Source organism: Malus domestica, chromosome 04 (genome assembly GCF_042453785.1).
Source record: "Malus domestica chromosome 04, GDT2T_hap1".
Classification (NCBI taxonomy): Eukaryota; Viridiplantae; Streptophyta; class Magnoliopsida; order Rosales; family Rosaceae; genus Malus; species Malus domestica.
The window spans coordinates 17,593,709-17,620,382 of NC_091664.1; the positions used below are offsets into that span (position 1 = coordinate 17,593,709).

General features: G+C 37.1%; 1 protein-coding gene and 1 non-coding gene across 2 annotated transcripts; one reads left to right on the plus strand and one right to left on the minus strand.

Moving 5' to 3' along the window:
- Positions 1 to 3,115: 3,115 nt before the first annotated feature.
- LOC139195027 (uncharacterized) lies at positions 3,116 to 3,911 on the minus strand. The gene is made up of 2 exons (XM_070820205.1): positions 3,413 to 3,911; positions 3,116 to 3,258 (listed from the first exon to the last, which is right to left on the minus strand). The coding sequence occupies exons 1-2, from the start codon at positions 3,909 to 3,911 to the stop codon at positions 3,116 to 3,118; spliced, it is 642 nt and encodes a 213-aa protein (XP_070676306.1).
- A 15,354-nt stretch (positions 3,912 to 19,265) lies between these two features.
- Positions 19,266 to 19,370, plus strand: LOC114824673 (small nucleolar RNA R71). Its single transcript, XR_003772945.1, has one exon. It is a non-coding gene; the product is annotated as a small nucleolar RNA R71 (small nucleolar RNA).
- The last annotated feature ends 7,304 nt before the right edge of the window (positions 19,371 to 26,674 follow it).

Consider the following 26,674-nt stretch of genomic DNA (forward strand, 5'->3'; position numbering starts at 1 on the left):
ATGAAATTAATGAGTTTCCAAGGAATGTACAATAACCTGTTACTGAGCGTCTAGTGGTGGGACAAGTAGCTCAATCTGCATCATAGAAGGCTTTGAGTTGGAGGCTGTTTTGAGAAGGAAAAAACAAACCTTGTCCTGGGGATGATTTGATATATCGTAGAACACGCAAAGCTGCTTCCAGGTGTGGCTGGTGTGGTTATTGTATGAATTGGCTTAGTATGTGCACAACGAATGTGATGTCGGGCTGTGTGACCGTAAGATAGATGAGTCCACCCATTAGCCGATGATATCTAGTGGGGTCTTGTAGAAGTTTTCCTTCATCTAGTTTGAGTCTTAATGTCCATGGGAAAAGGTGATGGTCAAGCTTTTAATAATCCAGTGTCATCAAGTACCTTAAGAACATACTTTCGTTGAGAAACAAAATATGCCCTTCTTTGACCTAGCAACTTTGATTCCCAAGAAGAATTTCAGAGGTCTCAAGTCCTTCATACGAAAGTGACGGTTGAGAAAATCTTTTAGCGCTTGGATAGCTTGCAGATCATCCTATGTAATAACAATATCATCAACATATATCAAAATGGTAGTAAAAGATTTGTTTCGGGACCTTGTGAATAAGGAGTAATCTGCCAAAGATTGTACAAAACCAGCTTCGCAGAGAGCATTGGTCAATTTTACAAACCAATTGCGAGATGCTTGTTTCAAACCGTATAGTGACTTTTGAAGTCAACATGCCATTTTTGCCCCCTGTTGGCTGAATCCGGGAAGAAGTGTCAAATAAACCTCCTCGTCCAAGTCGCCGTGAAGAAAGGCGTTTTGAATGTCAAGTTGGTGTATGGGCCAATTACGAGTAGCTGCAATAGCAAGTAAACATATGAAAGTAACAAGTTTGGTAGTGGGAGAAAAGGTCTCCATATAATCGAGTCTTTCCTTCTAAGTATAGCCTTTAGCCATAAGATGAGCCTTATAACGTTGAGCTATGCCATCAGAATTGTATTTCACTTTGTACACCCATTTGCAACCAATGGGCTTCTTTCTTGCAGGTAAAGAGGTAAGTTTCCAGGTTTTATTTTACTCAAGGGCTTGAATTTCTTTAGCCATAGTTGCACACCAAAGAGGGTTAGTGGAAGCTTGAGCATAGGTAGTGGGCTCAATAATTTTAGAAATGGTGGCAACAAATGATCAATGAGAAGAAGATAAATTATGATAAGAAATACAATGAGAAGGAAGATATCTAGTACCCTTACTTGGTGTGGAGGAAGAGGATGATTCTCCTGGAGCAGACAACACGACGACATTGTAGTGGTAGTCTTGAAGGATGACATAGGGTTTTGGAATGTGACTGGATCTTCTCAATGGAGGAGAAGAAGGGAGTGAGGTAGTGGAGGGTGGCGTAGGAAGGGAGATAGCAATTTCATTGTTAGGATCGAAATTTGGAGTAGTGGTGGTTGGGTTTAGGTTTTCAGCAGTGACGTGCATAAGAGATTGATTTGGGGGTTCTGATGATGATGGCAAGAGAATATGTGGACGATCAGACGACATGTCATCTAGTAGGGGTGGAGAAGGGCTATTTGGTGGTGAAGAATGGTTGGGGCCCATAGTGGGTTTGTGTGGGCTTATAGGTGAAACGGTGGAATGTGGGTCGGTGAAGTCTAGGCTTAGATGGTTGAATTGGTGAGCTGATGGATTTTGGGGTGAATGAGTCTGATTGGTGAGGGTTAAAAAGGATAAGTGTGGTTGTGGAATTTGGAGAGGTGAACGAAAAAAGGTTTTCATGAAATATCACATATCTGCTAGTAAATTTTTTTTGAGCTTCAATATCATATAGACGGTATGCTTTTTGCCTGAAAGGGTACCCAACAAAAACACATTTACGAGCTTGTGGATCAAATTTGGTGTTGGGTTGGAGATTGGTGGCATAACATAAGCAACCAAAAACGCGGAGATGAATATATGTGGGTGGTTGATGAAAAAGCAGTTCATATGGGGTTTTTCCATCAAGAACAGAAGTTGGCAAACGGTTAATTAAGTAGGCTGCAGTGAGGACACACTCCCCCTAAAATTTAAGTGGAAGATTTGCATGGAAACGAAGGGCGCGAGCCATTTCAAGAAGATGACGGTGTTTTCTTTCAACAACCCCATTTTGTTAGGGTGTATAAGTGCAAGTGTATTCCATGGATTGCAAAGAAAGGTTGGATAGAGGCAAATCCCCCCCCCTTGTCCACACGGATGGCTTTGAATTGCTTGTTAAATTGCGTGGAGAGAAAAGAAAAGAAAATTTTTAGTAGATGTTGTGTCTCTGATTTCAATCTCATCAAGTAGACCCATGTAGTGCATGAGTAATCATCAACAATTGTGAGAAAATATTGAGCACCAGAATGAGATAAAATTCTATACGGACCCCATATGTCATAATGAATTAAATCGAAAGGTGCAATGCTCTTTATTGAACTAGAAGGAAAGGGCAATCTAGTTTGTTTTGCCAATGGACAAAAGTCATAAACATGGGTAGAAAGATGAATATGAGAAAATTGCTTAGATAATAAATGGAGTTTGGCATAAGATGGGTGTCCCAATTGAAGGTGCCAAAGGTTATGTTTGGTGGCAACATGGAAGGTTGAGGTAGAATGGAACTGGGAAGCAAGGTGGGTCAGATCAAAATAGTAAAGGTTTACGTGCCTTCTACCTAATCCAATCATCTTCTTCGTGTGCAAGTCCTGTATATAACAAAATGTCGGAAAAAAACAAACACAAGAATTTAGTGTTTCGGTAAGATGAGGAACGGATAAAAGATTCACATTGTATGAAAGGATACATAAAACATCTTTGAGGTGTAAAATTTCAGTAAAGTGAAGAGTGCCTAGTGACGTGATTTGTGATTTTTCCCCCGTGGATAACCCTACTGGTGGAAGATAAATATGTGAACTGGTGCTTAAATGATGTGGAGAGTGGGTGATGTGATTCGTAGCACCACTATCTATAATCCAGGCATTCGATAATTTGGTGTGTATGCTAAAGGGAGAATTCAGACTTGCAAAGTTTGCTTGGAACGTTGAAGATTCCTCCGTACCGACATTATCCATGATTTTTTTACATTGTTCAAGAGTAAGATGTGGTGCTATGGACTGTAAGTAATGAGTTTGATCGACTGAGGCTTGTACATTGTTGCTGGCTGATTGTTGATGAGGACCACTTTTACGGCTTTGGAATGAGCAGTTGGCACCCTCAAATTGTGGCGGCTCTTTGTTATGCCATTTATGCCTTGGTGGGAAACCATTAAGCCAAAAACAAGTTTCAACAATGTGATTATTACCATTGCAATACGTACAGTGCTGTGGTCATTTCTGATTGTCGCGGGGACAAGGAAGATGATGAATTGTTAGACGTGGTGAAACGATTTTGTAAACTTGTTTACCACTGCCATTCTTCTTGTTAGATATGGAAAGCATAGCCATGCTCTCGTTGTTGATGGTTGAATTGGAAGCAATTTGACGTTGTCTTTCTTCCTGTAAAATAAGGCTATATGCCTTCTGGGTAGTGGGCAAGGGCGACATGAGTAGTATGTGCCCTCGAATCGTCACATAGGACTCATGAAGCCCCATAAGAAACTGCATTAAATGTTGCTGCTCTTCTCTAGCCAAGATGGATTTTAGTGCACCATAAGAACAAGCCTCTAAAGCATTAAGGGAGGACAACTCGTCCCAATAGCCCTTCAATTTGGAGTAGTATGTAGATACAGACATTTGATCTTGCGTGAGTGTGGCAATATCTCTCTTGATTTGAAAGATCCTAGGCGTGTTCCTCTGCTCAAATCTTTTCTCTAAATCAGCCCAAATTTCGATTGCAACGTTTGTGAATAAGACATTATCTGAGAGATCTCTCTCCAATGTGTTTACAATCCAAGATAAGACCATATCGTTGCAATGTTTCCACCGAGAGAACTTGATAGGTTCGGCTGTTGGGGATGGTTGTTTGATCGAGCCATCAATGAAGCCCGTTTTGTTTTTGGCACTTAGAGTGATTTGCATTGAATGACTCCAAGTTCCATAATTTTCAGTGGTTAATTTTGTCGTGACCAAGGCCAAACCAGGATGGTTGGAGTGGTGAATGTAGAATGGATGATCGGGGTTGGAAGAATCCATATCTGAAGTTGGATTTTGGCCCCCCTTTATTTTGGTGTCGGTGCCATTGCTCGACACCGTGTCTTTTGTCGTTGTCCATGCTGTTGCGAGCCATGATTGATCACTTTAATAATGTTTTGATGAAGGCCCTGGATGGGCTTTGAGTACCATGAGAAATTTGGTGTGAATTGTAGTATATTGGATGATTTACAGAATAGTACGAAGGTCCTTATAAAGAGGACTCAATAATGAGAATACAAAGTCAAATATCCTAGAAATCTGCTATTAACCAAATATGGTCCCTAAACTATAGCTATGCAATCTTTGATAGAGATAATCACAATATCAATTACAATGAATAGCATCAAACCAAATAAGAAAGTATCTCGACAAATATCATAAAAATGGACGCACTATTTTCTATATTCAATCAAACAAATCAAAGAAAAAGAAAGAGAAGAAGGAAGAATGCAATACAAGACAAAAGAATGATAGAAGCTAGCAAAAGGTGGATGTTGCCGCTGCAGCGCATGTCCCATAAAAAGAAGCAGCGGTCCAACTGTAAATTCCTCAGCGCGTTCAGGGTATTAACGTTTTCTAAAAAAATATGAACTGTGCCAAAGCATAAATTTTTGAAAAATATTTGCTGGTGATAAAACGTAAAAGTAGTCTAAAAGTAGTCTAGCAGATGAGTAGAGAGAGAAGGAAAATGGGACAATATTTCTGGAAGAAAGAAAGAGAGAGAATAAAGCAACAAATGAAGGAGATAGAAGTGTGAAAAGACTTTACCATTATAAAGGATATTTTGATCACTTACAATGTAAAGAAAAAAAAAATCAATGATGTCATTTTCCAAATTTATTAACTTTTGTCTTTCTTTAAAATGTTTAAAAAGTATTTTCTCAATATATAATTAAGTATTAAAAGTATACTTTATTTGTAAATTTTTATTATATTAAATATAATGGCAAGTTGCGTTCATGTGTAATTTGAAAGACTTTTTATTGAAATTAAATTCTACAATATTTATCTACAAGATTTTAGGAGTTTTGATGTATTATTTAGGAATTAAAAAGTATATATTTATATATAGCAAGTTGGGTAATTTTACATTATAAAAAAGGCTACTTCTTATGCATGTGGCACCTAAATGGTAGGAAGATGTTTAATCAAAACTCTAAAAGGCATGAATGTTTAATCTCAAAATTTTAAAAGCTAGACTTCTGTATCAAAACTTCCCTAATCCAAATTGCTCATAAAATATCCCACTTTTTACAGATTGGGCCTTTTGACATCTTAAAGTCGAGATAAAGAGATGTTATTAGCGATCTGAAAAAATTAATAAATTGCCACAAATGGATATTGATTTCACGTAAAAGTTATCAACTAACGTAACACTGTTTCATTTATAAGTTTGTTTATTATAAAAACAAAATAAAAAAGGCTACATTTTACGACAATAAAAGATCAATTTAATAAGTACAGACCAGTCATACATATGTATGTATGTATTTTTATTTAAAAAAAAAGTGTTATAAGTTTATAGATCAAAGTTAAATAGCAAAAAAGAGCTCATCCAAGTGTTGAATTGCTATGGTGGTTAGATAATTTCTAAAAAGATGTTAAATTTTAAACATAAGATTTAAATTTTACAGCCTATGTAGCACTTTGATGTTTTTTGAAGTTTTGCTCTCTATCCGATATGTCAAATTAAACTATTAATTTGACATATCCGATTTGAAGCTCTTGTCAAATTTTCCAGTAAGGGTGAAGACTGTCAATTATGTCATGCCACACTAGACGTGTTTTTTTAGTTGAAAAACACTGCTGCTGTCTTTTTTAACTGTTAATGTTTGTTTAGACATCCTCTTTGAAAATGTTCTTGGAGTCTTTTTCGTGTAATCGTTGTGTTACATGTTTAAATGTTTTTAGCCCATTGTTATGGGCACTAAATGTCAAAATCAAGGGCTAATGCCTAATGTATCATATTACCATAGGGGGAAAGCAAAATGCAAATAGTCAAAAAAACCGGTGGTCAAAGCACAAACAGAGAGAGAAGAAAGGGGCGACAAAAACCTTTCCGAAGGACAAAGCAGCAAGCATAGTTTGTTTTATTTTATTTTGTGCATGCATCGTGCATGCTTAACTCTGTTTTCAAAACCCACTTTCCCATCACCATCCATGGTGGCTGCTCACGCTGTTGCTTCACATGCTGTTTTACATGATGGTATTATTTGGTGGGATGTTCTTGGTTCCGAATATTTTTTAATATTCTAACAGAAGATGTAAGTTCAAATTAAAATTTAATCAAGTTTATTTTTGACAAAAAAAATAAAAATCACCATACATGCCATGCTTTCTACCAAGAAAAAAAGAAAAAAAAATTGATTACTTAAACTAACAAAATCACAGTCGTCATTAATTTCATAAACAATTAATTAATTATTTCACGTGTCATGAGATATTGAGAGATATGAGATATGAGATGATAAGAAATGACTTCTCGTCCTAGGGATTACAAGACTATTACGTTAAGGGAGCGCACAGAAATATTGCAGAAAGAATTCAAAAGTGGGTTTTCTTTTGAGAGATCCAAGGAATGGGAAGAGTGCCACCCTACAAGGAACAACTACTTCATCACCATTCACTATTCTGTCTCAAGTCTCTCTTATTATATAATAATATTTCGTTTATTATTACGGTCATTCTACCATGCATACATACATGACATACCTCAACCCAGAATGTTCATTAGGACTTCGAATCGAGCTGTACTGGCAGACACCTGAAAGGTGACGAAGCCAAAAAGTGTGAGTGGGCAAAATAAAGACTTTCAAAATCATTTCAATGATCAAAGGAAGTAACCTCTCGCAGTAAAACCTATATAGTTTCCTGAAAATCATACTACGTATACGTATGAAATCAAAAGCAGACTAACAATAAATCAAGAAGTATACCATGACACAACATCTCATTAGCAATATAAATAATCATGTGCTTAATAACTCATACTAGCACACCAGTCGGAGTCACCTACGGTGACCTGTACGACTACAACCATACCTCATCAATCAATGCTAGTACATAAGTCGGAGTCACCTGTAGTGATTGATACGACTCATCTATATCTTATCAATCCATGCTAGCTCATAAGTCGGAGTCACCTATAGTGACCTGTACGACTTATCCATATCTCATCAATCAATGTTAGCTCATAAGTCGGAGTTATCTATAGTGACTTGTATGATAGGCTGGGTGTAAATAATTACGCTCAAGTGATACGATCACGTGAAGGCCGTGCGAAGTATCGCAAGTCACCTATGAGTCGGAACCACCTAAAGTGGTCTGTACGACAGGCTGATACCTACCTTGAATCCAAGGTGAGTGTGTGGTGTGGGAGGTGAACGATCACGTGAAGGCTAGGCCCTGTCCTCGGACGAGAGCACTAACACCGGGGTGCAGGGTTATGAGCTCTAAATGAATCTAATATGGCATGTACGACTTATAGACAACCTGTACGACAATGTCGGAGTTGCCTCTATTGCAACCTGTATGACAGTGTCGGAGTTGCTTAAAACATAAATATAGTCATGCCATCACTCAATCGTTCCAAATAAAATGTAATCATAACCATGATTCCCACATTTCACAACATATACTCACCTGCACTTATTTGTGCATCCTGGGTTCACCTTCGCACTTTAAAGCATCCACAATAATTATGCGCAATAATATACTTATGGACATGCCCTGATGCAATCCAAAACTTAACCATATCGTAGTGCTTCCAAATATATATATATATATATATATATATCTATATGTATATACATCAATAATGTGGTGTAAAATGCACAATCTATAGCGCTCTACTCCCGAACTATTAATTTTCGGGAATAATTATCGGTGACAAGCTCAACTAAACACTAGTTTAACTAACTATCAATACTTACAATTCTGTACTTCAATTTCTTGATCCTTCACACAATGATTTATGACCAACATCCAATCACTAAATTATAAGGTTAAATCTCACATTTTCCATCATTGTCCCTCACATTGCACAATTTCCTAAACAAGGCTATTGTCTCAATTATATAGTCTCATTTATGGTATGACTGCATCAAACGTCTCGTTAGACTGCCTGCTTACCTTAAACAGGGATCAAGCCATTCGCAGTTCGCATGAGTACTTCTAAGCATTCACAGTAATTATATGGAATAATCAATTTATAACCGTTTGTGGAATTATCAATCATATATATATATATATATATATATATATATATATACGATAGAAAGGAAAAGACCCACTTACCTGAGGTCCACGCTATAACTCCTTAGCACAAATATCGAGACGTTACGAACCATCGTTGCCTAGAACAATTATCAAATCACGTCTAAGAGTTCTTACCAATAGAATACATAATTTATATAAAACACATCCCTACGAAATTCAATCCGGAAGATCTGCATCACGGAATTCCGTTCCGTTAGTTCCAAAGATCCACATTATGTTCCTAGAACAACGTCCAAATGTTTCATTACGATCTAACGGTCGGATCTCTGCCAATTACCAAAATCAAGTGGCGGTCAACATTTTATCTTATGAACTTACAAATCCAATTCATGAAGATCCGTACGTTGATTCTCGATCCTTAAGTTTCTATGGTTCTCAAATATTATGTACTATAACGTATTAAAGTTTGGTGACGATCCAACGGTCGGATCGTCAATTCATACAATAACCTATTAATGTATCGTAGAGAATTTAGGTTCCAACCATCAACCTATGTCATACAATTACCAAGACTAAACTCAAGGAATCTAATTTAGCCTAAAAATGACATCGACGGCCCCCTGGCCACGCGCCGCCGCACGTCCTACAATGGGTGGCCGTCGGCCGCCCCAACTCACCAGAAAATTCAACTATTTTTTTTAAAAATTCTCAAAAATTCCAAAAATGAAGATCAAAAAGAGTAAAGCAAAGTTTATACCTGCGACCATGTCCAATTTGGCCTAGAAAGGCTCCTATTTGCCTCGAACCCGCCGGAAACCTTAGTTTTGGGTGTGCTCGATTCAACTCCAAGGATGCTCCGACGTCCCTAGTATTGTTTGGGCTTTGTTCCAAACCTCAAGGGGGTACTAAAGGTGGTGGTAATTGAGCAAGAATGTTTCAGATTTAATGGATCTCCACCTAAGGTCGATGCACCCACCGTGGGTATTCTCCTCAAAATTGAACTCCCCTCGTCGTTTTTAGTGTAAAGATGGAAGAGGGACCGATTGGCCTCGAGGTAAGGATCATTTTGACACCAAGATCACCATCCATGGTGATCGGAGTTGGGAGATAGACTCGGGTCGGGTCACGGTTCCTTAAGGGACCCGGTTGATCCCCTTCTTCTTCTCTTATTTCCTTTCCATTTTGGTTCTTCTCCCCCATTCGTCACTCTCTCTCCCCTTAGTTCCTGACTGGGTAGCGCCCATCTTCTTTCTCTCCCTCTCCTTCGCCGCCATGAGGCAGCCTTTCCTTCTCCTTTTTTTTTTTTTTTCATTTTTTCATTACTCTCAAATAACCTTATATCATAATATAGTTTGAATGCAAAGATATAAAGAAGATATAAAATAGTACTATACCCACCTTGAATCGCTAAATATTTCGTACGTCTCACTAAACGTTGGTCCACGAAAGTCAATACCCTTGCATGCAAGGCAATTTTCGTAAAATCACGCGTTTAAAATTTGTAAAAACATAGAATTAGGGACGAGTCGTCACAATCTACCCACCTTGAAAAATTTCGTCCCTGAAATTTGAAATCATTTGCTGAACATAATATACTCCAGAAGATAGGGGAACAATGTATACATAAGGAAGAAATCAAGCTAGAATGGTTGCATAAAAGAGAATGTCATTCTGTTGCGATCAGAGTGCAGTTATTCCTCTTTCATGCCTCCCAACTCAAATTTTCACTTTCCTTCGAAACAATATTACAGTATAAAATCCCTTATGAAAATATCAAGTCAAAATAGATATATATAGCAACATATTGCCAAAATACCTATATCATATCTAACCATAGTTACAAGCAACTAAAATAGAGATAATGGTATGTTACAACCATACTACTCTTGAGACGAGCAAAATGCAACATGTCCACTAAAGTTTGAGTAACTTGTTTCAGTCTAATCGTTAATCTAGAGGTGGAATGAGATACTAAACAACATATAATACTTACAACCTTTAAAAAGACTTCCAAATGCTTGGAAGTGAAACACGTAACATGATGAAATATAAATACACCAAGATGATAATCTTATTGGGTTTTTGATTGCCTGAACTCGTTTAAAAGTCTAGAAGCAGCTTTCTCATAATGTCATCATCCTCCGAAAGTAAACAGAGAAGGAACTGTGATTATCCAAGAAATTTGGACTTTATCTCCTTAACATCCTTCTACTATAACCGAAGGCAAAACGCCCAGATTAAATATTCTCCTCAATCACCTCAAGTGGAGCTTAATTTTTAATTTCTGTTTTATCTCCACATTTGATCATATCACGAATGAGGAATTTTAGATCACGTTCCACAGATAAGTTAACAAAATCCCACTTCTATCGTAGCTGTCTTCACAAGTGTCTTGTTGTTGAAATTTCAACGTCCATTCTAAGGAAATAAACCATCGCCAATACTTTAAGCTTCAAGGCTGGAAGAATACTACTTTCTACTTAAGTAAAACTACCACCGATTGGAATACCACATGAGCGTAACATTGGTTCAGCATCACAATTATTGATTTCCGCATTCTCAACACATACAAAATACTTCGAACTGAGAGTGTATAATGATACTTCCCAACTCCATTCATATAACAAAATAAGTATAATCATTTGAATCATTTCTTGATAGGTTAACGGTAACTCCATATCGATACTTGTATTTTCGAACTGAAATAGAATAGGATAAGCTAAAAGTATTCAAGAGCAAATATGTCATTTTCGTACAACCGGAAAGATACACGATAGTACACTCATAGTTGTTGACTAAATTCTTCTACTACTGCTGTTAGAACTTAGCTCGTTCCAAAAAGTAAGTATATTTAAGAAGTTCAAAAGTTGATAGAGATTTTGGACACGTTCTCCACAGAGAAATGTCATTTGATTTCCAAGCAAAGATGATAATCGTTAACTTTAAATCATGGATAAAATAGTTCATTCCAAATAGTTCTACACATTGGTAATATAGATGATAATCCGTCAAGCTGCCTTTACACGGTCGAAACATCTAAAGGATAAATTCCCAAAAGATCAACGTCAATGAAAGGCGTAAAACAGAGATAAGGTGAGACAACACTTCGGTTGTCAGAAGTTTTTATTCATATCTACATCCCAAACCGAAACCAACTTTCCTCGGTCAATAAATAGAAAAAAACCATAGCCGAAAGATTGTTAACAAATTCTCGATAAAATTGACAAAACCAAAGATATCATGAAATTTACAATACTTTGTGAGAATTTCCTCTTTCTTCCTCTATAGTCTTTTGTGAAGGAAAATAGAATATCGTCTGTGGAGATTATGTCTTCTCAGAAAAGTACCAATCCAAACAAAACAAATGTTTAAGAAATTTTGGCATACAGCTAATTACCAGTACTTAGAGAATTAGATTTCATTACCGAAGTGGATAAGAAGTCATTGGTAAGACTACCATGAATTCAACAAGCTTCACGAGAAAAACTCTGAGTTTCAAAAGTTTGTTACATAGACCACCCATAATGATACATTAACCCCACTTTGGGGCCATCAACTAGTCTCAATTCCACATCTTTCCTTGGTAGGAAAGTTCTTTGTTTATAATCTGGAGACACTCGCCAAAATGATCTTTTAAAGATCGGCAAATCGTCAAATTTTCTCAAAACTTAGGAACAACTAACATATTTTCCCTATTCAACGAGGTGGCAAGATTCAAACATTAGACACAAGAACCAAGAATGCCCACATCATGCGTGTGATGAAAACAATACTGCCCAACTTATGCTCTGATACCAAACTGACACACCCCAACCCAGAATGTCCATTAGGACTCCGAATCGAGCTGTGCTGGTCGACACCTGGAAGGTGACGAAGCCATAAAGTGTGATAATGTGTAAATTATGAATAAATTTAAACCTAAAAATGCCTATATACACGAGTGTGCTATGAGTGGGTATGGACCAATTTCACACGTGATACAGAGCATAAGTAAAGTACAGTGAGGTAAGATAATAATTATACCATCTAAAGGAGCCCCCTGAATTGGGAGTGCCACAAGTCCTCGTTGATACAGAACTTTGCTACTAGGACCTGGAGGGGTGCAAAATAAAAAGTATGAGTGGGCAAAATAAAGACTTTCAAAATCATTTTAATTATCAAAGGCAGTAACCCTTAATCTGTATAATTTCCCGAAAATCATACTACGAATATGTATGAAATCAAAAGTATGCCAACAATAAATCTAGAAGTATACCACGACAAAACATCTCATTAGCAATATAAATAATCATGTGCTTAATAACCCATACTAGCACACCAGTCGGAGTCACCTATGGTGACCTGTACGACTATAACCATACCTCATCAATCAATGCTAGTACATAAGTCAAAGTCACCTGTAGTGATTGGTATTACTCATCCATATCTTATCAATCAATGCTAGCTCATAAGTCGGAGTCACTTATAGTGACATGTACGACAGACTGGGTGTAAATAATTACGCTTAAGTGCTACGATCACGTGAAGGCTGTGCGAAGTATCGCAAGTCACCTATGAGTCTGAACCACCTATTGTGGTATGTACGACAGGCTGGCACCTACCATGAATCCAAGGTGAGCGTGTGGTGCGAAAGGTGAACGATCACGTGAAGGCAAGGCCTTGTCCTCGAACGAGAGCACTAACATCGGGGTGCAGGGTTATGAGCTTTAAATGCATCTAATATGACATATACGGCTTATAGACAACCTGTACGACAATGTCGGAGTTGCCTTTATTGCAACCTATACGACAGTGTCAGAGTTGCTTAAAACATAAATATAGTCATGCCATCACTCAATCGTTCAAATAAAATGTAATCATAACCATGCATCCCACATTTCACAACATATACTCATATGCACTTATCTGTGCATCATGCGTTCACCTTCCACAATAATTATGCACAATAATATACTTATGGACATGCCCTGATGCAATCCAAAACTTAACCATATCGCAGTCCTTCCAAATATATATATATACACACACACATACCTCAATAATGTGGCGTTAAATGCACAATCTATAACGCCCTACTCCCGAACTATTAATTTTTGGGAATAATTACCGGTGACAAGCTCAACTAAACACTAGTTTAACTAACTATCAATACTTACAATTCTTTACTTCAATTTCTCGATCCTTCACACAATGATTTATGACCAACATCCAATCACTAAGTCATAAGGTTAAATCTCACATTTTCCATCAATTTCCCTCACATTGCACAATTTCCTAAACAAGGCTATTGTCTCAATTATTTAGTCTAATTTATGGTATGGCTGCATCTAACGTCTCGTTAGACTGCCTACGTACCCTAAACAGAGGTTAAGCCATTCGTTGTTCGCATTAGTACTTCTAAGTATTCACAGTAATTATATGCAATAATCAATTTATAACCGTTTGTGGAATTATCAATCATATATATGTATATAGAAAGGAAAAGACCCACTTACCTGAGGTCTGCGCTATAACTCCCTAGCATGAATATCGAGACGTCACGAACCATCGTCGCCTAGAACAATTATCAAATCACGTCTCAGAGTTCTTACCGATATAATACATAATTTATATAAAACACATCCCTACGAAATTCAGTCCGGAAGATCTACATCATAGAATTCCGATCCATTACATCCAAAGATCCACATTATGTTCCTAGAACAACATCCAAATGTTTCATTACGATTCAACGGTCGGATCTCCGTCAATTGCCAAAATCAAGTGGCGGTCAACATTTTATCTTATGAACTTACAAATCCAATTCGGGTAGGTTCATACATTGGATTCCAGATCCATAAGTTTCTATGGTTCTGAAATATTATGTACTATAATGTTTTAAAGTTTGGTGATGATCCAACGGTCGGATCGTCGATTCATACAATGACCTATTAACGTATCGTAGAGAACTTAAGTTCCAACCATTAACCTATGTCATACAATTACCAAGATTGAACTCAAGGCATCTAATTTAGCCTAAAAATGACATCGATGGCCTCTTGGCCACATGCCGTCGTGGGTGGCCATCAACCGCCCTGACTCATCATAAAATTCAATTATTTTTTTAAAATTCCAGAAATGAAGATCTCAAAGAGTAGAGCAAAGTTTATACCTGCGGCCAAGTCCAATTTGGCCTAGAAAGGCTCCTATTTGCCTCGAACCCGCTAGAAACCCTAGTTTTGGGTATGCTCGATTCAAGTCCAAGGATGCTTTGACGTCCCTACTATTGTTTGGGCTTTGTTCCAGACCTTAAGGGGGTACTAAAGGTGGTGGTAATTGAGCAAGAACGTTTCAGATTTAATGGATCTCCGCCTAAGGCCGACGCACCCACTGTGGGTATTCTCCTCAAAATTGAACCCTCCCCCTCGTCGTTTTTAGTGTAAAAATGGAAGAGGGACCGATTGGCCTTAAGGTAAGGATCATTTTGACACCAAGATCGCCATCCATGGTGATCGGAGTTGGGAGATAGACTCGGGTCGGGTCACTGTTCCTCAAGGGACCCGACTGATCCCCTTCTTCTTCTCCTCATTCATTTCTCTCTTGGTTCTTCTCCCCCATTCGTCACTCTCTCTCCCCTTATTTCCTGATGAGGCAGTGCCCATCTTCTTTCTCTCCCTCTTATTCGTTGCCATCAAGCAGCCTTTCCTTTTCCTTTTTTTTTCTTTTTTCATTACTCTCAAATAACCTTATATCATAATATAGTTGAATGTAAAGATATAAAGAAGATATAAAATAGTACTATACCCACCTTGGATAGCTATAGAAATATTTCATACGTTTCACTAAACATTGGTCCACGAAAGTCAATACCCTCGCCTCTAAGGCCATTTTCGTAAAATCACGCTGTAGGAGCCAAAAATGATTCCTCCACTAAATAAGCCACTAGCACACCAAACATGAGGAGTGGAGCTACAATGGAGCAACATAATACCCACTACATGGAACATGGAGTAATAGAAGGAGAGTGGAACTTAGAGCCCAAGACTTGAATGCCTATAAAAGGGCAATAATCCTATCAGAATAGGTGGAGGAAGGGGAAGTATTAGATAGCTTTACAATGTCTTGCAATTATTTTGAACAACGACTGACTTAAGCGTCAGAGTGTTTTCTTACAGGTCCCCCCACTTTCATTGTTGACAAGCGAAGATAGTGTCCAAGGCTTCTCAACGTGTTCAAGATTACTTGTTGGTGGAGAATTGGAGTATCCTTAATTTTCTGCTCTAACAGTTCCTGTTCAGCTTCAGGAATACACCTGCGAATAATCTGGTCTGGGCAATACTTAAATAGGTATGGCTCATCCTAGAAATAATGCTTGACATTAGATAAAAACTTCTTTTTCTGCGGAAACGTTAAATCTAGATGCATTACACCTTTAACCAAATAATTAACAATATCAGCAAACCACGGTGTACCGAATTGAACTGCAAATAACTGTTCATTCGGAAAACTCTCACTTAATGGTAGGGAATCCTCTTCTGAAGCTGTCAGAATAATTAATCTAGACAAATGGTCAGCCACCACATTTTCACTACCCTTTTTATCTCTGATTTCTAAGTCAAACTCTTGCAATAAAAGAATCCAACAAATCAATCGAGGCTTAGCATCTTTTTTAGACAACAAATATTTTAAAGCTGCATGATCTGTATAAACAATCACTTTAGCCCCAACTAAATACGAACGAAATTTTTCCAATGCAAAAACAACTGCCAACAATTCTTTCTCTGTGGTAGCATAGTTTAGTTGTGCATCATTGAGGGTTCGACTAGCATAATAAATAACTTGGGGAAGCTTAACTTTCCGCTGTCCAAGAACTGCTCCCACTGCATAATCCGACGCGTCACACATCAATTCAAAAGGTAAGCTCCAATTAGGGGCTGCAATAATGGGTGCTGTAGTGAGACATGTCTTTAACTTCTTGAAGGCCTCCAAACAAGCCTCATAAAAAACAAAAGGTGCATCATTAGCCAATAAATTACACAATGGTCGGCTAATCTTGGAGAAATCTTTGATGAACAGTCTATAAAACCCGGCATGGCTAAGAAAAGATCGAACACTCTTAACAGTTGTCGGAGGTGGCAACTTTTCAATTGCATCAATTTTAGCCTTATCAACCTCAATACCCCTGTTAGAAATCAAGTGGCCTAGGACAATTCCCTGCTTAACCATGAAATGACACTTTTCCCAATTTAAAACCAGGTTGGTCTTAATGCACCTTTCAAGAACTAGAGATAAATTCTGCAAACATTGTTCAAAAGATTCCCCAAAAATAGAAAAGTCATCCATAAATACTTCAACGATGTGTTCAACTAACCCGGTGAATATGCTCATCATGCAACGCTGAAATGTGGCAGGCGCATTGCACAAACCAAAAGGCATTCTTCTATATGCGAAAGTCCCAAAAGGACAAGTAAAGGTTGTCTTTTCTTGATCCTCAGGGGCAACTGGAATCTGGTTATACCCTGAATAACCATCCAAGAAACAATAGAAAGCACGACCAGCCAACCTTTCCAACATTTGATCAATGAATGGCAATGGAAAATGATCTTTTCTAGTACCTGCATTGATCTTTCTATAATCAACACACATACGCCACCTAGTAGTCAAACAAGTAGGCACAAGTTCATTATTATCATTCTTCACAACTGTAATACCAGAACACTTTGACACCACTTGAGTTGGACTAATCCACTTACTATCTGAAATAGGATAGATCATCCCAGCATCTAAAAGCTTCATAACTTCATTACGAACAACTTCTTTCATAATTGGATTCAAACGACGTTGAGCGTCAACGGCAGGCTTTACTCCATCTTCCAAAAAACTTTTGTGCATACAAATTGTAGGGCTGATCCCTTTAATGTCGGCTATAGTCCAGCCCATTGCATCTTGATAACTCCTTAAAATGCGCAACAGTTTATCTTCTTTTGTTGATGATAAATCAGCAGCAATAATAATTGGCAGCAAAGAATCTGCACCCAAATAAGCATATTTCAAGTGTTCTGGAAACACTTTGAACTCCAATTTAGACGACTGTACCTTAGAAGGCTGCAACAGCTTTTTGGGTTCCCCCAAACTCTAAAAAACGTGCCTCCAATGTGGGGGTTGAAAAAGAACACTTTCCAAAGCTGAAACATACTCAAAAACCTTTTCATCTTCTGTATTTTTATTCTCAAACCCATGCAACACATTTAATAATGGATCAAATGTCAAACGTGGCATAATTTTAGCATGCAATACGCTGTCAAGCACATCAACACGCATACAATCTTGCACATCACCTGGCCTTTTAATTGCTTCAAATAAACTGAACACAACAAATTGATCTTGCACTTTAAGTGTAAGTGTTCCAGCCTCTACATCAATTAACGTTCTAGCAGTTGCCATGAAGGGACGTCCCAAAATAATCGGTGTTTGCATATCTTCATCCATATCCAAAATCACAAAATCTGCAGGATGATAGAGATTATCCACTTTAATAATTAGGTCTTCAATAATTCCCCTAGGATAAGCAACTGAACGGTCCGCTAGTTGTAGAATAACTGATGTAGGCTTGATTTCTCCTTGTCCTAGTCTCTGAAAAACAGAAAAAGACATTAAATTAATACTAGCACCTAAATCAATTAAAGCACGTTTAAAATGAGAATTTCCAATTGTGCATGAAATTGTAAAACTCCCTGGATCTTGTTTATTTGGGGGCAACTTGTGTAGTAGAACAGCGCTGCGTTGTTATGTAAGAATCACTTTTTCAAAATCAACGAGCTTCTTTTTCTTTGTGCAAACATCCTTCAAAAACTTGGCATAAGACGGAATGTTCTTGATGACGTCAATTAACGGTAGATTAATCTGAACCTTAGACAAAGTCTTCAAAAAATCTGTCAATTGTTGATCTTTGACTTTAGGCTTCAACCGTTCGGGGTAAGGCATAGGTGGCTCATATACACGATCCGCAACAATATCTGCACCATTTTTGGAACTGTTCAAATGCTGTTCAGAATCTTTCAAATTGGTTGAATTTTCAACATTTCCCGAATATGTTTTTGGCTGTGAAACCACCTGCGAATTTCGAACACAATTTTCAACTCTATTATCAAAACTTTTGCCAGAACGTAAAACTCTAACTGCCTTGCAATATGCACCTCCCCTAGGATTTGGTTCGGTTTGGCTGGGAAATGTACCCGGTGCCCTTTCTGAAACCTGCAAAGCAATCTGCCCCATTTGTTTTTCCATGTTTTTCACTGCTGCCTGTAGATTTTGAATTTCTTGAGTGGTAGTATTTGCCAATTTTTCAATTGCAACCTCCCAAGCAGCCTTAGGTGCAGCATGTTGCTGTACCTGATGTTGAAATTGCGGCCTAGAGTGTTGATCTTTGTCCCACTTTAGATTAGGATGATCTTTCCAACCTAGGTTGTAGAAATTCGAATACGGGTCATATCTGGGACGCTTGAAATTGTTAAATGCATTAACCTGCTCTGCTGTAAAGTCTGGGCAAACATCTTTATGTGGGCAGCTCATAAAATCGTGAGTTATCATGTTGCAAATGCTACAGGCAGCTTGTAAGGGCTTTTGTACAACAACCTGTGAACCTGGTATTCTCTGTAATAACATGTCAAATTTTGCATCAAGCCTTTTCTCCATTTTTTCAATTTGTGCTGTAACATACGGAGAGCCGTTAGACATCTAAAAAACAGACCTAGATTGTGGCTGCTCAACTGCCCACTGCTAAGTATCTGCTACCATTTTTTCAAATAACAAACAAGCCTCTTGTGCATTTTTATCTTTGTAAGAACCTCCACATGAAGCTTTGACAAGAGTTTTTGTAGTCATATTCAACCCTCTGAAAAATATGTGCATTTGATCAGTAGTGTTAATACCCGAATGTGGACATTTTCTAATCAACTCTTTGAACCTTTCCCACGCCTCATGAAACTCTTCATTTGGTTTTTGGGCAAAAGATAAAATTTGAGTTCTCATATCAAGAGTCTTAGAAGCCGGATAATACTTGTTTAAAATTTTTTCGGTAAGTTGGGCCCAAGTACTAATGCTTCCAGAGGGGAGTGTGAGGAGCCATCTTCTTGTTTGATCTTTCAGAGTGTAAGGAAATAAACGGAGCTTAATAGATTCGGCTGAAAATCCCCTCACCAAAATATTTTTGCACCCCATTAAAAATTCTGCAATATGCATGTTTGGATCATCAGATGATAACCCATGAAATGTAGGTAGAATATTCAACATGTGCTGCTTTATTTCAAATGTAGACCCTTCCTCCACTGCCGGATAAGTAATGCAACTTGGTATATTTGTGGTATGGGCTGTCAGTGAATCACCCAGGGGCAGACCAGCTTCTGGAATTACAAATGCCATTTTTTCTTTGCTGTGCACGTCTTCAGAATTTAAAGACTGTAGAAAAGTTACCTGCAGAGGAGGAACCCTCTGCAAAGTTTGCTCCTTGCGTTTCCTCCTTAAATTCTGCTCAAGTTCTGGATCAAATGGAATCGATTTTTGCACTGTTGAACGGGTGCTGACCATGCACAAATTTCTGAAATCTGCACTGCTGTACTGTTGTAATTTGTAAAAATAAAATAAAAGCGAAAATTAATTTTTTTTATATGTATAAACAACAATAACTAATTGAAAATTTGATTAGTAGGGATTATTTTGAATAATCCCCGGCAACGGCGCCATTTTCTTGATAGGATTTTTACTACTCATGTGAATGGGCTAAAAACTCCTATTATACTTGCAAGAATCACAAGGTTATTGTAGTATAAACGGATCTCGCAAGGTCGTTCTCCACATGGATTATTAAATAATTCGAAATAAACCAGATTCTAATTAATTATTGTAAAGTAGAAATTTAGATGATTGATTTTATAATCTACTTAAATTAAAAACGAATTTAATTAATAAAAATAAACAATCTGCAATATTAGAACTAGAGAGAAGAAAACAGTTTTGGGAGAATCAAATTAAGAAAACACTAGGGTTCCACCATCACCTAGCAATCCTATGAACTTTTAACAATTACTTACGATCTACACATGCCACTTTGAAGGTTAGATTTTCCTAATTCATATTCTACTCGGAACCTCCAACATAGAACGTATATCTAACATGCAACCCGTCCGGACGTTCGGATCAAATCTGAACATGAAAGACTCATTATGCTTTATGAAAATCCTTTGAAAAACCATGCAATCCTTAAGACGTGGTATTCATCCTAAGCGAAATTACAATTATTAATCACAAGAAGCCAGCGTCAATTTTAGGGAACCTTCTGACCAAAATTGCATCAAATTACTTTTCTAAAGATCCTAATGGTGATAAGGCATTAAAACAATTAGATAGTTTTTATCCCGGTGATTAACAATTCAAAGTATGCATGAAATCAATCATAAGCAATTAAATAAAAATTACATATTCATGCTAAGGCTCAAGGCTTCGCCCTAGCAAAAGGAATTAGTTCCGCTTACTCATAATTGAAATCATAGAAAATATATTCAAGAAAATGATTGAAAGCATCTTCAAGTAGAAAGTCTCCAAAACCCTCTCAATTCTTTCTGTCCCCAAAATTGCATAAAAGAAAGTGTAGTCAAAATGGTAGACGGCCAAGCAATATATTTGCTAAGCCACCGCACAAACCCTAATCCAAATAAAAATAGAAACATAACCCTAAATTAAATGGTAAAATTTGCCCAAAATCTGAACAGCCACGTTTTGGACCCATAAGCTGCTCCAAAACTGGCCCACTATAGTTGGATTTAATGTTTGGAATATTCTGAACACTTCTCCAGAAGGCCACGAACCCATCCAAGGTCATGTTGGGCTCCAAAAACGCAATTTAAGCCCAAAAACGTCATTTTTCAGCACTGCGCACTGCTTCTTTATTTTATCTCCAGAAAATAACCGCTTGGTGGAAAATTCCCAAATTTTGATACAATCAATCTAAGTGACTCACGAACGTCCTCCAACTGGAATTACTCCAAAATTCGTCCATTTGGTCCTTTTTTGCTCCAGAGGAAGTCGAAAGTCCTATATTGAAAATACAATTCAAAGTATCAAAATTCTTCCAATATATTAACCAAAATATACTAAGATTAGGGTAAAATATATAATATAAAATCTACTCATTAGGCGCCATCTGTGGGAATTCGTACAAAAGGCCGTATCGAGAAGTCATGGTTTCCACCTAAGCCACAATGGGAGCACGGGCCAAAACCCTAAATAGTGAAGTTTTTGTATTCTTCTATCTTTCCACAATCATATGATTTATAGTGCAAACTAACGTTTTTGTCGAAGCATAAGGTTATGCTTCACTGCAAGTTGAATATGGATTTCTACATTACCTTCATGGTTTAAAATGGTTTATGTAGATATTTCAATTTTTTCTAAGTATTTCTATTGGAATGGTTGCACTATCCATGTCTAAACTAATGAATTTTTGACTGATTAACCAATTGAATTGAGAATTGGTGGGCAGGACTTAACCCCAAACATGAAGATTTGTATTATCTCTTTTTATGATTTCACCAATTTTAAGCTTTGTTGTCATAGCTTACAGTAATGGCTTGGAAAATATATAAAAAATAGCACTTTAGTACAAGAAATGAATTAACGAAGCAGCCACACATTCGATCCTCAATACTGTAGTTTCCACAAGCTTGCATATTTTATACGTATTAGAATACTTGAGTTCTTTATTCGAATTAATCATTTCAAATATTTTCTTTTCACTTAATGATTTTGTGATACTAAGTGCTCGGCACACAATGGTTTTGTTAAGGGGCATCTCTAATGGTATAATCTTGTTCTTAGTATTGTTGTGATGTATTGACCGCAAAATGTGTTGGTATTTGAAGAACACATGCATGCAGAGAAGAGAGAAGCCCAAAGTGAGAGGAATAAAGTAACAAAATTCCCTTGAAAATGAGGTGTCGGAATGACAAAATTGTACTTGGATGGATATACAGAGATCAGACACTCAAGGATGATGCTCGATAAGCAACTTGTCCTTGAGGAATTGCACGAAGAAACCAATCGAGGAATTGCATGAAGAAACCATTCTATTGGGGCAACAAATACTTAAAAGATGAGAAGGATGAGAACTGAAGCATTCAATTCTAGCTTGGGAAAACAATTGCACAAAGAGACAATGAGTTCCTACCAAGTCATTAAACAAATAAGAGTTTCTCTTGCTTATCAGTGAAATTTCTTATAGTTTTATGCATTTGGACTTGTTTGCTTCATATGATGTTTTCCTACAGTCATGCTATTCTCTGTCAAGAAAGTGAATTTGGCCAAAAAAAAAAATTCTACTTGACTAGTCATTGGGAAAGAAAGAACCATAAGAGGGCAAATGATGCACAAACATGATCAAGGCAAGAGCTATGCAAAAGACTAGAAACACATGTATATAACATTTGTTCAAGGTTTCAAAGCAAGGAAACTCAATCAAAGTTCACTCTGGCTACAACGGATGCAATGAAATTGCCTAACAAATAAGAATTATCACATTGATTTATAATCAGTTTCGTATTCGTGCAATTCATGGTTTTCTTTGGCAAAGAAAGTTGAGAACATTGAATCACTAACTGAATCAGAACTTATTTATCATTTACTTTATTAGTTATGACAATGAATAATGAGGATTTTTGGAGTTGTGTTGATAGTGAATTGCAGTGAATTGTTCCGATTTATGAGAATAGGGAGGGAGAGTGGAAATGCTTACATTGCACATCATTTGGCTACATATTGAAAAGACACTTATTCGACAAGCACTGAAGGGTTGTAAGCAAAGGAAATTCATTTAATTTGACAACAACGAAGTTGCCCAAAAGATAAGAGTTTCTATCTTACACATGCTCATTAGTAGTATTGATGCTATTCAAATTTTAATTACTCTGGGGGCATGCTATTACTGCATAAATTGGTGATCGAAGATCATGAGACTGTGGGTAGAAAATGAAGGAAATTTTGTGAAAAACATGTTCATTTAAGCAACATCTATATAGCATGCAATTAACAATTAAAGGCGGAATCATGCTTGCATGCACTCAAAAACAAAACAGTACCCATGAAATTCAAAGCCTAGTGGTTTGGTGAACCAAGACTCAACTCAAAACAAAGTGAGTTGAGAAATTTATACCTTTGTTGATTCCTCTTTGCATAAGCAAAGGATAATCACCCAAGAGATAGGGCCTTCATTCCTTGCTTCTTATCTCCATGGATTTGGATGGAAGAATTGGTTTCTCCAAGTTCTCAAAGTTGAAAACCTCTAAGTCTCCACACCAAGGAAATATTGATGAAGAAATGAGTGACCTAGAGGAAGTAAGATTGCTAGCTAAATTCTTCTAGGGTGGCGGGCCTCTTAGAGAGAAAAGAGAGCTTGTGTTCTCATCTTTTCTCCAAAAGAAACCCTAAATGAATTTTGGCTATAAAGTCATATTTATACCTATATTCATTGGAGTGGCAAACTTGTAATTAAGTCCAAAACCCACTCCTTTATCAATATGGCCGGCCATAGGGTTTCATTGGGCTTTTTAGGCCTTTGTGAATTATTTGTCATTAAGTTGTCATACAACTTAAGTCAATGGGCTTGACGTTCGAAGCCCATTGGGCCTTGAGGCCCAAAACTAACCTGTGGTCTTTTAACGAACTTTATTCGTTTGATTAATTAACATATTAATTAATCCTTGCCATAAATAATTAAACCATTTAATTATCCGTACTCATCTCCTTTATTTCTTCAATCTCTACCTTACACGGTGTACGATCCATTAGGTTCCTTTTAGCGAGGCAGTGGGCAATTAGAACTCTTTCAAATCGATTGTGAATTGAAACTTACTTTCAATTCTCCCTTTAGTGATTATACACGTTTAGGGCTTCCACAAACCATGAGTGACACCTAGCAGTATGTCATGGTTACCCAAGCTAATCAGAAGAGGTGGAGAACCTATTCAGTTTAGGATTACAATGCAACACGGTCTTTCTCTAATACAATACTCTTGACCACATTGTTTGGTTTGATAGTTTATTCATGTCTACTATCCAATGTGATTCATTTACTTATATGATTACCTTGAATATGATTTGGAACGACTTCCTAAATCTCATTCATACTCTAGCCAGAGATTCTTAATCATATCATTGAGTATTCTCCCTTAAACGGTTTGAAGGTTAGAGATCCCTTGTTGCGCATTCACTTGCCTCCATGGCTAAGTGGCTTAACCCCAACTACACCGTAGACACCCTCGGACGGGGTGACTTTGACATAGTCAAAGATCAAGGACCTAACCACAAGACAACTATGATGCCTCAGGTCAAAAGACTACTTTGCATTATCCCAACCTTGAGTTCTCATGTGACATGAGTATGAGAACTCTTCGTTGATCGTGTTCAGTGAACTCATTCCTTATTGAGCACCTACGTACTTGTCTTGGTGTCAGTCACACCAATGACTCGAGACCAGTCACTCTCACTAAGAGAAGACATAGCACATACTGATCTTAACGGACTGTCAATGCCCAATTGGCAATCCTATGATCAGGAACGTTTAGGATATGTATACGAAAGAGAATGGTCTCATGAATCTAACTTCTTTAAATTACATTCTCCTAATTAGGTATTCCTTGGACTCATTGTTTAAGCATATAACGTTTATATGAGACGGCTTAAAACAATAATCTATGCCCTTGATATTAAACTAGATTAGTTTAACATGTGAAATGTCCGTAAAGTATCATCATATGATTGGTTTTAGGGCACATTTCCAACAATCTCCCACTTGCACTAGAGCCAATCAGCTTGTTCATCAGTGATGATACCTCTTCTGTAGTCATTTCAAAAATGGCTGAGTAGTAGGCCTAGACAATGGATATCTATATGTTATCCATAGAAGCAACCTTGAGAATCACGACGTCACCATTATACATGATTCTTAATCATGTGGTTTAGTCTCTCAATTGAGTTTGGATCTTGATGAGACCTTGATTCCCTGGCTTGAGCTATCGCCCCATTAGTGTCGTAGTGTCGGTACACTAGAGACACTTTCTGGTTGGAACCGAATAGAGAGTTCATAAATGAACTTTCCCATCCAAACAACATTGTTGTAAGCTTCTATATGGCAATATATTTTGCATTCATAATGGAACACACTAAAGTCATTACTTTTAATGTTTCCATCCAAGTATCTCTTTAGTCATAATAAAGAGATATCTGATTATCTCTTCATTCATAATGAAGAAACATCGAATGATGGATTAGATTCATAATCTAATACATTTACGCTTCCTTTCCGTTACTCTAATTCTTCCTCATTCTTTGAGGAATCTATCCTTTAGTATTTCTTAAATACGTAAGGACTTACTTGACAGTTGCCATGGTTTTGATCCTGGGCTTGCATTGATATTGTTTTGTACCGATCTATGTACAATTTATATCAATGTTTTCATACAATATGAAATACGTAAATCACCTTTCTGCGCATGCATAAAGGATTCTATTTATGCATTATGTTTCTTTAGGAGTCAAAAGGGTACGTTTGAGAAGAGCTACCTCCTAGTCTTACTAGAGTTGTTCTTCTGATTGAAGTTTAACATCATATGAGAAACTTCCTAGCATCTTTTGTCTATCATTAGGGATTGATATAATCCAATTATATCTTGAAATCTATTATTGTAGATTTCCATCCCATGTATATAGACTATGTCTCCCATATCCATTCTATCGTTATAGAATGTTTAAAGTCATAACTTTAACAAAGAAGTATTCTTTTCATTTCCAAAATTAATATATCATATATGTGTGTGTGTGTGTATATATATATATATATATTTAAATTTAGGAACATGATTAACTCTCACTAATCTTTTGTAAACCTAGTAAACAAAAGATGCATTTACATCTTTATGAGAAATCAAACAATTTGATCTTTCTCTCGTAAGACGTTTATAGCTCCCACTAGCTTGCTAAGATCCATGATGGATGGATCTCTACAACTTACATGTCTTGTGATTCATAGTTTTAGACATATATGTATTATCAAGACTATCTTGATAATGGTTTCGGAAACCCATATAATGTCCAAACATTGAATCACCATTTAGTTGTAGCTAGCAATCTTCGAATTAATTGAAACTAAGACTACGTCAAAGATGGTTTCTTCAAAGTCAACCATTCTCTTTGATTGTAGTCACCTTAAGCTACCAATTAGCTATAAAGGTTTCATTATTTCAGGTCAAATGGTACTTTACCATTTCCTTGAGTATATGTCGTATATACAC

What these genes read in the sequence shown, in the direction of transcription:
- LOC139195027 (XM_070820205.1), bottom strand. Translation starts at nt 3,911, where the DNA reads ATGGTCTTATCTTGGATTGTAAACACATTGGAGAGAGATCTCTCAGAT. An exon ending in TAACAAGAAGAATGGCAGTG is followed by an intron (nt 3,259 to 3,412) that starts GTAAACAAGTTT and finishes TTTCCCACCAAG; the next exon opens with GCATAAATGGCATAACAAAG.